This window comes from Oenanthe melanoleuca, chromosome 1 (assembly GCF_029582105.1).
Source record: "Oenanthe melanoleuca isolate GR-GAL-2019-014 chromosome 1, OMel1.0, whole genome shotgun sequence".
NCBI lineage: Eukaryota > Metazoa > Chordata > Aves > Passeriformes > Muscicapidae > Oenanthe > Oenanthe melanoleuca.
This window is the reverse complement of record NC_079333.1, coordinates 21,417,956-21,435,348: the sequence shown is the minus strand read 5'-3', so window position 1 is coordinate 21,435,348 and position 17,393 is coordinate 21,417,956. Positions and strand designations below refer to the sequence as shown.

The 17,393-nt window shown below is 48.5% G+C and overlaps 1 protein-coding gene across 1 annotated transcript; it reads left to right on the top strand.

The window, feature by feature from the left end:
* The first annotated feature begins 473 nt into the window (after window positions 1-473).
* DRD3 (dopamine receptor D3) lies at window positions 474-14,434 on the top strand. Its single transcript, XM_056490124.1, has 7 exons — window positions 474-566; window positions 2,766-3,057; window positions 7,993-8,105; window positions 9,303-9,445; window positions 10,492-10,688; window positions 11,548-11,890; window positions 12,713-14,434. Exons 2-7 carry the CDS (start codon window positions 2,776-2,778, stop codon window positions 12,907-12,909), a joined length of 1,275 nt encoding a protein of 424 aa, XP_056346099.1. The 5' UTR covers window positions 474-566; window positions 2,766-2,775; the 3' UTR covers window positions 12,910-14,434.
* The last annotated feature ends 2,959 nt before the right edge of the window (window positions 14,435-17,393 follow it).

The following is a 17,393-nucleotide window of genomic DNA, read 5'->3' as shown; positions in this document are numbered from 1 at the left end:
GGCGGGTCCCGGGCAGGAGGAGGTGCCAGCCCGGTCCTGCTGCTCTGGGGCACGGCGGGTCCCGGGCAGGAGGAGGTGCCAGCCCGGTCCTGCTGCCCCCGGCACGGCGGGTCCCGGGCAGGAGGAGGTGCCAGCCCGGTCCTGCTGCTCTGGGGCACGGCGGGTCCCGGGCAGGAGGAGGTGCCAGCCCGGTCCTGCCGCTCTGGGGCACGGCGGGTCCCGGGCAGGAGGAGGTGCCAGCCCGGTCCTGCTGCCCCCGGCACGGCGGGTCCCGGGCAGGAGGAGGTGCCAGCCCGGTCCTGCCGCTCTGGGGCACGGCGGGTCCCGGGCAGGAGGAGGTGCCAGCCCGGTCCTGCCGCTCTGGGGCACGGCGGGTCCCGGGCAGGAGGAGGTGCCAGCCCGGTCCTGCCGCTCTGGGGCACGGCGGGTCCCGGGCAGGAGGAGGTGCCAGCCCGGTCCCGCCCCGCGGCTCCGCGCCGGGAAGGCGGCAGAAGGAGCGGGTCGGGCCGGGAGTCGGCGAGACCGAGACCGGGACCGGGACCGAGCTGTGCTCCCGACGGGCCGGGGTAAGTCCTGATTGCTGCCTCCGGCTCCCCTCCCGTCCGGCGCCGGCAGTCCCTCTTCCCCGCAGCCCCCTCCCTGCCCGGCTTTCCCAGCTCCCGGCCCCCCACGGCATCGCCGAGCGCACGGCAGCGGGGCCGGGGGCAGCGGGGAGCAGCGCAGCTCCCGGTGCCTTTCGGTGCGGGAACAGCGGGAACACGGAGCAGCACCCGCAGCTGGAGACGAACCCAAAGCCGCCGCACCTGCACCCTGCGCTCGGACCGCGAACCCCTCCCCGCACCCGGGACCCCTCCGAAGTGGGGACCCACGGGAGGAGCGTCCCTCTTCCCCCCCTTTCCCCTGCTCTGCTCTTCCCCACGGCTGCGAGCCTTGTCCCCATGGCAGTTTGTCACCCCGTTACCAGGGTGGGGGTGTCCTGCCACCCCTCTGTGAGGGTACCCAGGTAGGCTGGTACGTGCAGCACCCTGGCCAGGTGCGGAGTGAGCAGGGCTGGGAGGATGGAGGACAGTCCAGGGATGAGGGACCTGGCCGGGCAGGCAGGGATCCTGGTAGGGAAGACTGACTTTGGGATGAGAGTCGAAAATAGTGCTCATGGATAAAAGAAACAGAAGACAAGACAGGAAACCCACAGCCAAACTGTGTATTGGGATGCCTTATGCCTTCTGGTTCTATTTATTATGGGTGATGTTTTGTTCATTCCCTGTTCTTGCTTATCACCTAGGCAGCTGCTTTTTCCCGCACTACAGAATCAGCCTTTCCTGGCTCCAGACAATACAGAATTCCCAGAGTGGGAACTGTGTCCATGCAAGGGACACAGTAAAATGAATCCTGTCTTTGGGTGGCTGCAGCTCAACTGTTTTGTGAACAGTCCTGGACTCAGCAGCAGCACTCATGCTACAAGAGATCTTTGTGATCCAGTGGAAAGCTTAACTTCTTTGTCAGAGTCAGGCAGAAGAAAGATAGAGGAGACAAGTACAAGCCATAAGAAATTGTTTCACCCCTGTTCTGAGGGATCTGTGTTCACAGGACGGGGAAGTTCAATTTCCATCTCATTCAAACCTTGTTCCTCTCCCAGCTACAAAGCATCAGGGGAGAGTGGCTCCAGTTTTAAGGATGAGTACATCCCAAGGGACTGGAGTAATTTATACCTATTGCAAAGCTACTCTTCCAGGAGTGTAGCTGTGCAGCAGCTGTGTATCACAGATGCTGCTGTTCGAGGGGTGAAGTGAAACAGAGTAATGTTTATACCACTGGCATTGCAATGTTTTGTCCTTGCTTTTTATACCTGTCATGCTGATGATGAGTTCAGCAACGGGAGCAGTAGCAAAGAAAAAAAAAAATATAAGCCATTAAATGTCATGGAACAACCTTGGTACAGCAGCTTTCATATTTCTGGAAAAAAAAATCCTCCTCTTAAATCAAGGAAGGGTAGGTTACTGAGAACAGACTTGAATCTATTGTAACGAAAAGAAATGCAGAGCACCCTACAAGCATCCATTATTTCATCCCAAACATCAAGCTGGTTTGCTTTTCAGCACAGGAAGCACATCTTCTGGCCAGGCATGGAAAACACAGAGCACAGTATGGATGGAATGGGAACAGCACCAGCAGTCAACCTTATACAAGGCAGGCAGGGCTTGGGACATGCTGCAGAAGGGAGGAATTCTGGAGGTGGTGCTTGCTGCCAGGCTGCCAAGCACTTGAGTGTGTGAGGTTATTGAAAACATTTTTTTGATGAGAGAAGGAAGAGGATACTTCCCAGAAGAAAAGATATAAGTTCCGAATTTTGGCCAAACACTGATTTGTTTGGTGTTGGGTCTTCCTCATCATTTCAAATTATTGCCTTTCAAGCTGCACTCTTGCCTAGCTGACTTGTACTATGGTGTGACTTTGGTGCATTTCAAAACCACTGCCCACTTTCCAAACCCCTGCACTCGTTGCTAAGATCCACCTTTCACTTGCACACAGGAAATGAAATCTTGCATTCTTCCCTTGGTTTAGATTCAGTGAAAAACAGAACAGGCCAAGCAAGTCTTTAAGCAAAGCTCTGCCCATATATGAGCAGAAAAAAAGATCTCTCTGATTGGCTGAAGGAGAATTCATAAGGAAAGTATAAAAATCATACCAGTACCCAAAGGGGGTACTGTTCTGCACAATTATTGCAGAGCTCTGATTTTCAGTCCTCTCTTCCTTTCTCTTTGCAGTGGCAGCCCCATGGCCCTCTTCACCAGAGGCAGCAGCCATCCTAATGCAACAGACCCCATTCCCTGTGGGGCAAACAGCACCACAGAGCCTGAGCTGCCCCACTCACACACCTACTATGCCCTCTGCTACTGCATCTTGATTCTGGCCATCATCTTTGGGAACGTGCTGGTCTGCTTGGCTGTGCTGAGGGAACGCACCTTGCAAACCACAACCAACTACCTGGTGGTGAGCCTGGCAGTGGCAGATTTGCTGGTGGCTATTTTGGTGATGCCATGGATGGTGTACCTGGAGGTGAGTACCTCTCAGGAATGACTAGCAGAATTTAGCTGCACCACTGCATGCATGGTCATGTTCCTTGTGAAGGCAGCAGCAAGATTTAGACTGATCTGTGTGGAACAGCCCTGGAGCTGTCCTGAAGGCTGTGTACTGCCTGGGTCTGCTGCATGGAATGATTTAAAAAAAAAAATAAGTGTGTGTATGGGAAGCCATCCCAGCAAGATAGAATTAGACTCTTCAGTTTGATTGCAACTGAAAAATATTATTAAAAGCCAAGTTTTATTTCAGACTGGAATAGTCTATCAGTTCAAGTGCATTACAATCCTTAATGAAATCACATTATGCTTTGCTTTAGAAAATACTTGGCACTCACTCTTGCTGTGGACAGGGTGGGACTGAGGCACATTTGTGGAACAGCCTCTGCCCCATGCAATGCCTTGGTCATGAATTGTGAGCACAACAGTAGGTCCATTTCCTAGTTGTGTTTGTGGACCCATTCAAGACTAATTTCTGTCTGCAAAGCTTGGATAAAAAAAGCAGCTGATGCAAGAGTCATCCAAAAAACAGAGAAAATAATTCATACACATCCCAAACTTGAACTACCAATCCTGGCATTGAACAGTACTTCCTATGGAACTGGGCTGCAGAACTCCAGAAAAACTGAGATTTAAAAAACAGCCCCAAAAGCCCCAAAGTTTTTCAATATTTGCTGCTGTTTATGGATCAGTGATGCCATCAATGAAGCAGAAATGGCATCACGCTTCAATGCACCATGAGCCTGAAAATTGCCAAAAAATCATCCAGTCCATAAAACCCTAAAATAGGTATAGAGTACCTGTTCATCTACTGAAGGTTTGCCAAATCAGACTTCAGAACTGGCCCTTATTTATGGAGAGGCTTAAGGTGGATGAATGCCTCAGATTTAAATGCCACCTGTGAAGTTTGTGCTTTACATTCCATATTTAGAGTCATCAGTGACCATGAAATGTGTTATTTTATCAATCATGCAGACCAAAACTGTCTCTTTCTGAGAAATCTTTTGGGAAGACTGACAGAGCAGCAGCAGGAACATTTTATAGCCTCAAAATCCTCATCTCCACTTAAGGAGGTTTCTGGCACAGAGGTGCTATTCAGCAATGTGTCCAGCAATCTTCTGGGGGCCAACATGTGGGTCTGACACACCAATTCTACTGCCCTCTTCTTTACTGATCCCTGGTGCTGTGGCTGCTGAAGCTCACCAAGGGTTCCAAGAGAGTGGCATCAGGATATCCTGCCCACTGGAGTTTGAGGGCATTAAACACACTGGGAACACCCTCCTCAGTCTCCTCACAACATCCAGTTGTACCTGCAAAGGGGAAGAAAGCTTCAGGAGAAGGTTGTCACTGAGGTCTAATCTGCTGAGACCATGTGGGAGTCACACTGTCTTCCCATCTTGTCTCTCATGGGAGCAGTGAGACCCAAGCTGCTCTGTGAGCTCCAGGAGCTCTATGGACTGGTGTCAGAGGGAGGACAGAGCTGAGTTACAGCAGCTCAGCAGTCCTGACCACGTGAGGCTCTTTGTGCTCCCACCATGCAAACCCACAAGCAGCCATCTCACAGTCAGGAGCCTGGAGCAGCCCTGAGCATCAGCTCTCAAACACAAAACCCTTCAGGGAGCCTGCTTAGATGCACCACTGCTTTCATGCCTGCCACTGCCTGGTGCAAATTTGCTTCCTACTTTGCCATCCCCATGCTCCTTAATGTGGCATCACCATTCGTATCTGAATTGGGGAGATTCTGTTGTTTATTTTAAGAATTCAGGAGAGTGGTGGATATGCATAAGTTAAAAAAAACAATCATTGTGCATTCATAAACTGAAAAGCTTCCTATAGAGCTTGGAAGTTAAAAATAATAACACCACAATTTTGTAGGTAAAGCAGACTGGTCATCAAGGAAGTTTAGACAAAAACCTGACCTGAATTGTCTCTAGGGATCTTTAGCATTGTGTTTGATAGAGCCAGGGTTTCATCCTGGACACTCTTCTGCTGCATAATCACTGAATGGTAATGAGAGATTGTATCAGCTCATCTCTCTGCAGTTTGCTCTTATCAGCTGAAAGAGAATAATATCTGACTATCCACCTCACCCAGGCAGATGTGAGGATTCATTCAATTAATACCTGGGATATCGTTTCAGACTCCTGGACAAAAAGCACCAGAGGGATAAAGAAGAGGTACCCTGCCAGCACATGAAAACCAGAAAAGCAGACTAGCAGGTTCTAGCTGCTGTAGCAAAGATGATTAGAACAGAGCAATAACAGGAAGAGCAGAACTAGAATTTTAAAAATTTTGAACAAGGCATATAATAAAAAGGCTCTTCTTGACTGTTAAATTCTGGAATAAATTCTGGGTTTGTATACCCCACATGTAAATATTAACTACTTCACCAATTCCAGCAGAGCTATTCCCCATTTTAGAAGTGGCAGGTAGAAGTGAAAATGGGTTTTAAGCCCAAACATTTTGATCTGTCAAGCATCCTCTTACACAAGCTACAGTCTAGTATGCAGATGGTGTGATCTGAGAGCATCATCCTGAGAGGGCTCACTTCTGAGCCATCCCCACCAGCACCTTCTTCAGTTTTAATGGTTCACATTCTTGAGCTCAGCATTTTAATGTGCTCAGGACCTTGGGAACTCCCTCAGTTAAGTGCTTGCTCATCTGCTGGGTTAGCAGCAGCTGGCTTTCATGTGAACACCTGCCACTGGCTTGGTGAAATATTCTTCAGACTCCACAGCTCACACAGAAACTGCATTGCCTTTTGCCTCAAACTGCAGAAACATCCTTACTGGGTCCCATTGCAAAGGCTTCCAGCATTTTATTTTTAAATATATTTTGAAGTGGTCAAGCAGATCTCAAAATCTGAAACTAAAGTAAAACCATTGTTGTGTTTCTTTGGAAGCTGAACCTACCTATAAAGTCCCCAATCTCAGATGGACAGCCTTTAGTTTGCATGTCTTGTAGCTCACCTAACTGTGAAGAAAAGCTCATTGGTTTTGGTTTTACTTCTTTTTCCCCTTTACTTACTTTTTCATAAGAAAACAAAGGAGCACCACCATTATCAAGACAACTGGTGAAGAAAGCACAGTTCCCTTCTGCATTCTGCAAGCCAATTCCCATTTCCCTCCCCTGCATTCATTCAGGGTTAGAAGGTCTAATGGAAGACTGCCTCATTCAATACCTTATTTCTGAAATGTAGCAGCTGGGTCCAGCAGAGAACACCCTAAAGACACAGCTCACCTCAGCAAGTTTCTGTGCCTGTGTGTGGGAATGCTGCCTCTATCAAAACCATTCCAATTCCTCAGGATTATTTCTTAAACAATTCTCACAGAATTTCTTAAAGAATTCTCACAGAATTTTGTATTTATACAAGTGCTTCTCTCTGCAGGAGGCTGCATCCTTCCTAGGCACCAACACTCACAGGCCTGACCCACTGCATGGGAAGCCAAGCTTACTTGTGGCTTACCCTCTCCAGTACAGTCTGCAATGGGTATTTTTGAATGGGTTTTGAAAATCTGCAAGGATGGATCCTGCACAGACTTACTGAGCAACTGGCTCCACTGTCTCACTGTCCCTGTAGTCAGAAAAGGAACCTTCATAACCAGTTTGCACCTTTCTTCCAGCTCATTCCTGTTGCCTCTTGTCGTCCCACCACACCACTGCTGTGAAAACCCGGCTCCATCTTCTTAGCAACTTGCCTTCAACCTTTTTAATAACCTCCCACTAGGCACTAGAGGGCTGTTAGTCTCCCACCCCTCAAAGCCATCTCTTCTCCAGACTGAAAAAGTCCTGCTGCCTTAGCTGGTCCTCACAGCTGCCAGCCCCTGTGGATTGTTTTGGTGGCTCTCCACTGGACTTGCTCCTGTTTATCAATGTTTTTCCTCTACTGATGACTCAAAACCAGGTGCAGTATTCCAAATGTCTAAATGTAAACAGAAAGACCAGGAACTAGTGGCAGTTTCTGATAGCTTCCCAGGATCCAGCTGAAACAGCAGGATCTACAGGGCTGAAGGCTAAAATCCAAGCTCTCTCTCAAGCATGGGTTTCCCCCTTTTTTCTCTCCTCTTCCCCCATTCAGCAAGCACTGGGCTCGTTTGCAGTTGATCAAGGAGGCAGCCTGCCTTCCATCTCCTACAAAGAGAGGGCACTGAGGCAATCAGGCTGTCATCCCAACCCCAAAGAGAGCAGGGCCACACCGTGGTTGGAGCATGCTTATCAATCAAAAAGGTCTTTGTCAAGAGCTTGGTGGCTGCTCCAAAACCCACTTTTCTCCATCGCTAAGACTGGCTGTGGCTGAGCTTTCACAACCACACACTTCAGATTAAAAGTTCGAAACAAGCAGAACAACAGCTTGGTCGCATCTCAAGCCCCTTTATCTGAGTAGCCTGTGAGTTCTCAGATTTAATAATCAAAATCTGTAACTGAGATAAGAATTCAAATAAGGTTTTTGAGAAGCCTCAGACTCATACTCAGTTTCATACATAAATGCAAAAACTTTGCAGCACTTTTCCAGCTCACTGACTGGAAGAGCACTCTGGCAGCTAAGCTGAGAAAGATTTTCAGCCCTTAGATTTTCTCAGATAATCATTAATCAAATGATAAATACAGTGATATCAAATTTAAATCAATTTATCATGCTAGGCCTTGAGAGAAGTGATAGCTACTGTTTCTTCTCCCTGCCTCCCTCTGCAAGAGCAAATAAAGGATTTATTTAAAATCAAAGTGAGGCTCCTTCTCCATGACCTACTGCTGTATTATCATGCACACAACACAGGTGCCTCAGTTTCCCTCTGCCCGTCACTATGGACATGAGCTCCTCCAGCTGCTGAGATAGTTGGAGGAGAGCAGCTCCTTACACATAACATGTCAGGACCTGGTGCAGAGCAGGACTGACAGTTTTGTGTCACTGGTGCAGGTGACCGGAGGGGTCTGGACGTTCAGCCGTGTCTGTTGTGATATCTTCGTCACCATGGATGTAATGATGTGCACAGCCAGCATTCTGAACCTCTGTGCCATCAGCATTGACAGGTGAGACACAGCAGCATCCAGGGGGTCAGCCCTGTGCCCCAGTGGGGCAGGGACAAAGAAGTGGGGTGAGCACAGACAGCATCGGTGTCTTGAGGACAACAAACCCCTGAAGGTCTGTCCCTGCTACTGCTGCTGTTAATGTGGCTCTGCTCACATTGTGCAAGTAGAGGTCTGCACTGGAGGGCAGGGAGACACGAGCAATAAAACATCCCCAGTAAATGGTCAGCCACATCCCTGAGCTTCTTAAAGGCAGGAACCACAATTGGTCATCCAATTCCCACTGAGTGTTGAAGAGGATTTCTCCTTCTGCAGATCTCACTCATGAAGCTTTAATAAACAAAATCCTGCCATATACACAGGGAGAGATGAAGATTATTGCTGTGTAATCTTGAGCTTTGCTCTGGTTTTCTGCATTTTAAAACTGAGCCTATTTTAAGCAATGCTGAGGGCTGGGAGCCAAGACGTTAGCACATGTGATCCTACTGGGACCAAGGAGTGGGAAAAGGGAAAAATACTGCATGCTGTACCTTTGTAACTTGTAGTTCAAGGATAATAATGCAAGGCAGCTCTCAATGCTGCATTGGTCCAGTGTTCCCTCATGGGAATCTGTATCCCCATTTCAGTTTGGCTCTGTCTGCAAGGAGTAGCCCTCAGGCTCTCCTAAAGATGAGACTCCTGTGCCTTCCAAATCCCTGCCCTGCTGAGCTGCATCTCCTGAGGCACCCAGCAACTGAAGGTCCTTGACACCTGGCCCTGGGCAATCCTCTGCCTGTCAGGCTAACACCAGACCAGGCAGCTGAGACAAAGAGTTTAGCGGTTGTGGTTACTCCAGAGAGTGCTCTTTCACAGCAGTGCCCATATAACACTAGAGGCTTGAAGGTTAGGGATTTCCTGGTGTTTCTTGATCAATCTGGTAGCCCAAACCTTGTAGCTTTGCATGCTGTGACTTCTACTGAGCATTTCTCTGCACTGCTGCCAACTAACTGTGATTTCCTCTGTTCCTCCCCCCAATGCCCCACTTACCATTTCTACAAATTGCTAATCCCATCATCTGATTTTCTCTACTTTCCTCTTCTATTTCTTCACCACATTCACCATCATATTCCCTGTGCTGCTTTCACTTCTCCTTTTAAAAACCTGCTCCTTTTCCTCCCTCCTTCCTCCATCTCCTCTTCCTGGAGCTGGTTTGGTCTGCAGATACACCGCAGTGGTGAAACCAGTTCAGTACCAGTACAGCACTGGGCAGAGCTCCTGCAGGAGGGTCTCTCTCATGATTGTGATAGTCTGGATGTTGGCATTCGCAGTGTCATGCCCTCTCCTCTTTGGCTTCAATACTACAGGTAGGTGATATCCTGAACAATAGCACACAGGAGGGGTTGGCAGTAGAGCTGCCCTGTGTATGGCCAGGTCATTTAACATGGGTCCTGCAGATCTTCTAAGTTACAGGAAGTTTGAAGGAACTGGAAAGCATTCTATGAAGGGAGAGAAAAATCCCATGTGCTCTTGTCTGTAAACTTGCCATTTGCTCAGAAAGACACTGACTATTTTTCTAAAGGGCAAACCTGCCTGCTCTACTGCCAAATCAATGCCCATCAAGGTGTCCAAGTCTTCAGATTCCCATCAATCAATCACTTTGAGCACACACAGCAAAACGTGCAGGACATACAGCACACACACACACACCAGACTTACTGGCATCTTGCCAATATCAACAGGTTCAGAAGCACGGTTTTGACTCTGATACAGAACACGTTTCTAAACAGCAAGACTTACATATTAGCACTGCTTGTTAGAAACCTCCTTCCTATCCAACTGGCTGTCTGCTTCCTTAACTAATCCCTTGAGGAGGGCAAACAGTTTAGCCTCCACCTTGGAAGCAGGTTGGTCTTTTTCCTTTCCCTCAGCTAGGGCAACATGGTCTCCCTGGAGGCAGAGGAGCAGGGAAGCTTTCCTTCCCACTGGGTCACAGACAGAAGCCTCTCTTCCCTATCCATCTCTGTAGTGCTTGAGGCAGGAAAAGGATGGGAGTGGGATATTCTGCTGCCCCACTCTGCCTGGTTCAGACAGAACCAGTGAATGCACACTCTGCATCTAGACAGCTCAGAGGCTGTCAAAGGAATAGAAGAAAGGATGGAAATAGACATGAGAGAACAGAGCTGTTGGCCAGAAAAGCAGACAGATGCATGCTGTCTAATGCTAGCTGGCCCTGTGTTGAGTTCATTTTAACCATCACTTAAGTAATTGGGTAAGCCAGAGCATAATCTGCACTCCTTAGACTGCCTTTGCCCCCAGCCTCCTTTTGTCTCGCTTTGCCAACACACCAGAGCCTCCTTGTACTAAACCAAATCAGCTCAGCCACTCCTCTCTCTCCTCTTCTCCTCCCCAGGGGATCCCAGTGTCTGTTCCATATCCAACCCTAGTTTCGTCATCTACTCCTCTTTGGTGTCCTTCTACCTCCCCTTCATGGTGACCCTGCTGCTCTATGTCCGGATTTACCTGGTGCTCAGACAGAGGCAAAAGAAGCGAACCCTGACCCGGCAGGGCAGCCAGAGCTCCAGCACCAAACCGTGTTATGCACACCAAGTAAGAGCCACGTGAACCCAGGGGGAGCTGTCAACAAGGACAGGAATGCATCATCCCTTCTCCCCAAAGGGTTAAAACACAGAGCAGAAAGCATAAGGAAGGGCATGACATGTTTTCATCCCATCACTCGTGATATTAGCAGTGTAGAAGCTCCAGTTAAACCCTTTTCAGACCTCTAGAAAGAGAATATTCCCTGAGTACCTCTGCCCTCTAGAAGTGCCTAGAAGAAAAGAGCACAGCCTACTTCAATATTTCTTCAGAGCAGGGTTTTCTCAGCCATGCATAAGTCTGGGTAATTTCTTAATTTATTGATTTTAATGTCTTATTGATTTTTGCTCTATGAAGCTTCATTCTGAGGGCTTCACAAGCTTTAACCTCCGTTATTAAAATAAAAAACCCTCTTCATCTGACAGACTTAAGAAGTCAAAATACTCATGGTACATGTGACATTTGTTCCACTGACCTTTCTAGATGAAATTATCTGCAACCATGGGAACCAACACAACAGTTTGAAAGGAATTACCTGGTCATGCATATCCACTCCTTTTACCCATTTTTGTACAGTGAAGCTACATTAAAAGGCTGGGGATGCTGAGAGGAGAAGGTCCAACACAAAAGTACAGATGAGAGGTTAGCAGAGCAGGTATTTCTGCTCTTACTGTTCTCATGCTTCTCCTTGGTGGGATGGAGGCAAAGAGTTGTCGACTGCTGGTTCACCCCCAGGTCAGTCCAGAGGACAATGGTGCAATGTAAGAGGCAAGTGAGGCTAAGGGTGACTCCTACAGCTTCCCTCATCATCCTCTGGCCCAATGAGTAGTTTGGATGATTTCCAGTTCCTCTGTGGCATCCTCTTTTGCAGGAACACATGGAGAGGAGAGCTTTGCCAAACAGATGCCAAGGCGCGTTTTCCTCCTGTCTCTCGCTGAAATGCACGGGCCAGGAGATGTCTGCACAAAGGAGCTTGCTGACTGTCTTCAGCCTGCAGCGGTACCGAAGCTTCTGCCACGAGGGATCCCTCACCAAAGCACCAGGGACTACCCAAAACAGCAGGTGGGAAGAGAGAAGGAGCACCAAGGCAGCAGTGGAGGTGCAGAGGCTCAGCAATGGCAGAACCATCAGCAGCTTGAGGCTGGCACAGCAGCAGCCCCGGCTGATCCAGCTGCGGGAGAGGAAGGCTACACAGATGCTGGCAATTGTCCTGGGTGAGTGAGAGCCACTCTGCCTGTGGGGTGCAAGGGGTGATGGTTTGGGACCTCCAGGAGCACAGACTCTCCTAATACAATATTGAGATTTTTTTAAAAAATGCAAGCTGGGCCCTGGCTTCAGCTGTTACTGCTTCTCAAACTCAGGAGAGACAGTGGTGGGACATTTAGGGATCTAGAATAATGCTCCCAAATGTTGAGAGCCACCTATGTTAGTGGTTTTTTTACTATGTTTTGTTACCCTTGTGTTTAAAATCAATAGCCAACAAGCCCTTCTAGAGGGAGCAACAGCCAATAACTTTGCTTTTCCTTTATTTTACTATTACAAGGCTGGAACAATCCTAAGTTTCCATACGTGCAGAAGCTCTTAGATCCAATTACAAAAGGGGAAGCTGATCCAAGGAGCTGTAGAGGAACCAGTTCATGCAGCTGGGTAGAGAAGCCAGGAGACTGGGGTCCTTGTCACCTGCTGTGGTCACCAGATGCACTGTTCCCCCCATTAACTCAGTAGTAGCATGGAAATAAGGCAGCCCCCATCCTAACTGATTAAAGCAGCTGAGGCTTTCCCTCAAAGTTGTGGCCACTTGCTTTTGTCTGTCATCAGACCAATTCTGAAGCCCCATCCATTCACAAAGCTGGTCCCAAGGAGCCCAAGCTTTTGCCAAATCCCTCTGTGTCAGGAATAAGCGTGGCCTTCCGTGTTTGTGAACTACAGAAACATCATGGAAATAGTGAGGGGGTGGAGGGAGAGGCAACCAGTGCAAGCCCCTTTCCAAATAGTTGCTACTCTGCACTCAGGCATTGTTTTCTCTCTAAACCCAGGGGCATTCATAGTTTGCTGGCTGCCCTTCTTCTTGATTCACATCCTCAACGCCCACTGCCCATCCTGCCACGTGCCTCCAGGGCTTTACAGTGCCAGCACCTGGCTCGGATACGTCAACAGCGCCCTCAACCCCATCATCTACACAACTTTCAACACTGACTTCCGCAGAGCCTTCCTCAAGATCCTCTGCTGCTGACTGTGGGGCCAGGCCGGGCTGCACAGGTCTGCAGCAGCCCCCTGGGAGGAGGAAAGGACAGGGACAAGCCAGTGAGTCCCTCAGTGCTGGGCACAGCCCCGGTGTGCAGCAGTACAGCCACCACCGAGCATCGCTCCTGGGAGCTTGCAGGGCACACGTGGCCCAAACGCAGATGGCATCTCTCATCTCTGCTGCCTACATGCTGGAAATGCATTTGCCCTCCCACAGCTGGAGCCTCAGCCTGCAGAAGGCACCCAGCTCATGCACAGTAAGAGGACAGAACCTGACCCCTTGGATAAGGATCCTGATCTCTTCTATCAGGAGCCAAGAGTGAAAACTGGGCAAGGAAACAGAAAAGGAGCACGGATGGAGAAATAACAACTTTCCTGTTGTTTCCATCAAAAGGTTTGCCTGTAAAACTAGGTCAGTCTAAGTGCTTGAGAAAATTGCCCTAATGCAGATGAAATCTTCCCTTGTGCTGCCAGCTTGTATTTTACTGCTCCTTGCAAGGTAGAGAGGTGGCTGCCCTCCCTCTGGTAGGCCAGCTCACATGAGAAATGTGAAATGAGAAATGAGAAACTACCTGGGGCTCCCCTCTCCTCCTGACCCGAGGACCAGTGATAGATTGGCCACTACTTAACTACCACACATCTCAGTGATTGACTGGGGCCACTAAGAGAACAAGGCTCTTGATACCTGCCATAGATTCAAACCTGTTTTTTCAGCTGGTTGCATGCACCCTGTCTCAAAACTTGTTCACAGTATCTTTGGAACCAGTCTTCACCTGTGCACCTCTCCTGACAGGACCACTGCTAGATTTAGGGTTTGTACCATCTGGTTGCTGCAATAACTCCAGTTACAGCCCATACCTGGGGGAGAGCTTCAGAACATTCCTCACAGTAAGAAGGGACCATTGCCTTGGGATCAGCCCCAGGACTCTCCTTGATGCCATTTGCCAATACTCTTGTCATCACATCTGTGTATCCCAGCATCCAGAAGCTGGTCAAATACAGTTTGGCGTCCTTTCCCAGCAGTATTCTATAAAGCCATCTCCAGTAGTTCCTGGATGGAAAAACCAGACAAGTCCTGATGTAGCCAAAGCTGGTCTCGTGTCAGGGCACTCTAATGCTCTTCCCCTCACATAGACCTGGCATGGGCATCAACATGATTCTCTCATTTTGCCCCCTTGCTGCAGTGGATTAGAGGCTTCAGCTCTCACTCCCAGGGCTTGGCTTCGCTGTGCTGTCAGCCATGCTCGTTTGATAGCTTTGGGCATAACTCTGTGTGCTGCTCCTGCCTGTGTCCATGCCACCACTTCTCATCTGGGAAGGGCTTCCTTTCTTTCTTAATATGAAGCCAAAGCCATTGTCCTCTGCCACCAGAGCACACAGCAGAGCTCAAGCTGCTGCTTTGGTTTGGGTTTTTGGGAGGAGGATCTTGTGGAGAGCATGTGTCATTTGCCTGGGCAGGTGCCCTCCATACTGCATTGTAACTACCTTAACCCAATAAAACACAAGTGTGATGGAAGTTTTGGGATCTTTGTGGTGAATGTACCTGCTTTTGTCACCTGTAGCCCTCCTAACAGTTTCCCTGTAAAAAATTATCATCCACCATCGCACAAGAAGTCTTTATTATTACTTACATTTTCCTTGCAACTGGGAAAGAAACCAAAGGCTGCTGTAAGCACTTCCAGCAGATGAATTCTGGAAATACAGTCAATTAGTTTCCCAGCTATGCCAGGCAGACATGCAGTAGTGTTACTCTGCTCAAAGATGCTGGATAGCACGGGAAGCACTCAGCACACAGAATGGTGGAGGCATGAATCGAGTGAACCAACCTGTGGACAGATTGCTGCTCAAGGAATTCTCATCAAGGTGCTTCATAACAAAGATCACCAGCCCAGTTGCTTTATAAAACAATTGTCAGAAAGGAGGAAGTGAAAAGAAAAATCTTTTAAAGGATGAGTAGGTCCATTTCAAGACCTGGCCTAGCACCTCTCAGGGGTCAGTTTAATCTTACTTGAATTTGAACCGGTTCTTCAAGGAGCGATCCCCAAGATAATTCAGGATAGAGGTAAAAACAGGTGTGGCAGAAGACTAAGAAGCATTTTGGTGTCCACACTGCTATAAAGGATGGGGAAAATTCTGTATCTAAACATATACAACATATACAGCCCTTTCTTTACTACCAGATCACAGAACTGACTAGGGACAAAAAAAAAAAAAAAAAAAAAAAAAAAGAAAACAAACTAGCACAAAACCCTCACACAACTGCAAAAAGCTCAACTCCAAAACAAAACAATCTCTGTCTCCCCCTCCCTCAAGTGGTGCTTGACCACCATGCCCAGTTTTTCTCTGTCAATATGAGGTGACCCCATAGAAAATGTCAAGGAACAGAAGCAATCAAAGGTGCAAGCAGTTGATGCCCCTCCACCCTCTCCATCAAACCAGAGAGATTGCTGAGGGACAGCCACAGGTGGCTCTGGCAGCAGGGCTGGGCAGGTGCAGTCTGTGCTCACCCCTCCCTGCCCCACCTGGCAGCTGGAATGTAAACGAGCCAGTGGAGAGAACAGCCAGGGAGCAGGTCCACTCTAGCTGAGGAGAATTAAGACCCTTTGCAGATGAAGGAGAGCTGGCAACACACACTGGGAAGATCAGCCCCCCTGCAAGGTACAAGGCAGCCATCCAAGTACTGCCTGTCCAGACACATTTACAGGATGCCTGAGGAATGGACTGCAAAACACCATTTATCCCCTGCCTCCACCCTCTCCCAGCTCACAGAACCATAGGCTCTGGCTCAGCTTCAGGAATGAGCCACTGAGCCCACATATCCCACAGTTTGCTATTCCACGTGTACCTGGGGCTCCCCATCTGTGACATATGTGCCACATGTTGCATGGGTTAAACTTCAGGTCTAGGATGAAAAACACAGGTTACCCAAGTTACTAAAATCCTAAATGGTACCAGGCACTGAACTGAAGCCATCCAGAGTTAAAACCAAAAGATCTTGTGTTGAGTTTTACACTGTAAAATATAAATGGGTAAGAAACCATAAAACACTCCACCTTGTCAGAAGCAGCAAACAGGCACAACAGGCACCAGATCATACAAGAATCTTTAAGCAGAAGAGCACAAAGGTCTATGGGGCATATAAAAAATCTTCCATGAGAAAAAAGCTGATTCCTGGAAAGGCAAGGAAGTTATGGAAGAGGTGTGTTTCACCTGCCATCACAGACCAATGCTCTACAGGTGACATTGCTCAGTGACTGTTCTGCAGGTACCTTCCAGCAGCTGTTGGACATGTTGTTTTAAGAATCCCAACTGCAGTCAGATATTAAATTCCACATTTGCCAGACTGTAAGGACAAAGCAAAGCCTTGCAGGAAAATCTCACTTCCCCAGGTAACCCTCCTTAGGGGCTGGGCTGAGCTCAGCTGGACACCACTGTGGGGCTAAGCACAGGGAGAGGAGGGAAGAGGAGGGAGTACACCTGAGTCTGCCTCTCTGAGGGGGATTGGAGGGACAGGGGGTTCTCTGCTCCCAGCTGAGGCCAGCACAAGCTGCTCAGGATGGCAGCTCCCCTGGAAGACAGAGCTTGGCTGCAGCTTACTGCTGCTGCTGATGTGATGTTTTCTGAAGAATGTCTAATCAGTGCCAGCATTTCAAGGAATGATCAACAGCCTGCAGGCTGCTGATATGGTGACACTGAGGAAACTACAAGTAGGAGTTGTGGACAACACAGAAGACACCGGTAGCAATCTGATTAGTTTCAGCTAAGTGTGTGATGGTTTGGTCACAAAGTGACAGATGTTGGCAGCCTTCAGCCTGCAAAAACACCTGGCTGTGAGGTGTCTCATCTAACAAGAATGGGCTCACCAGTTCTTTCACTGACCAATGCAAGTATCCCAAATCTGCCTGAGCCTTTGAATGAGCCATTGAAGTGAAGTTTTCCTTATCTAATGGTAATAATTAATTAACATTAACATAACAATGTCATCTCCTGTCAGTATTTTGCCACCTGACCTGCTGCCTTAAGAGCAAAGGAAAGCTTGCAGGACTATAGGAATTTCAAGGTATGAGGGATTAAAAACTGAATGACTTCTTCAAAGTCAGCATCAGCTGTTTACCTCTTGCTGAATGACATTGAACAGGAGGTAGAAGATGCATCCCAGACTAATGCTGCTTTTCAATCTCAAAAGCCACTGATCCAGTTATTCTCTGTTACTCCTCAAATAATCATTCTTAAGACATAGCAGGGACCTTTCTTGTTATGCCTTCCTGGCACCACGCATGCCACTTTCCTTGGTTCCTTACTGCCTCAAGTGTCAGATCAGAAGCCCACCAGCTCTGATGCCAACCACACATTTCTACAACACAGATACATTTTCAACCAGGCCAGGAATTCTCCTGAGCTTTCTTCATGATTCTGGAAGTGAATCTCTTCCTGCCAGACACTGGGCTCAGCTTGTCCCCGAATGCCTCTGGA

Coding starts and splice junctions, on each gene's coding strand:
- DRD3 (XM_056490124.1), top strand. CDS start 2,776: ATGGCCCTCTTCACCAGAGGCAGCAGCCATCCTAATGCAACAGACCCC. Junction 3,058..7,992: donor CATGGATGGTGTACCTGGAG/GTGAGTACCTCT, acceptor TCACTGGTGCAG/GTGACCGGAGGGGTCTGGAC. Junction 8,106..9,302: donor TGTGCCATCAGCATTGACAG/GTGAGACACAGC, acceptor TTTGGTCTGCAG/ATACACCGCAGTGGTGAAAC.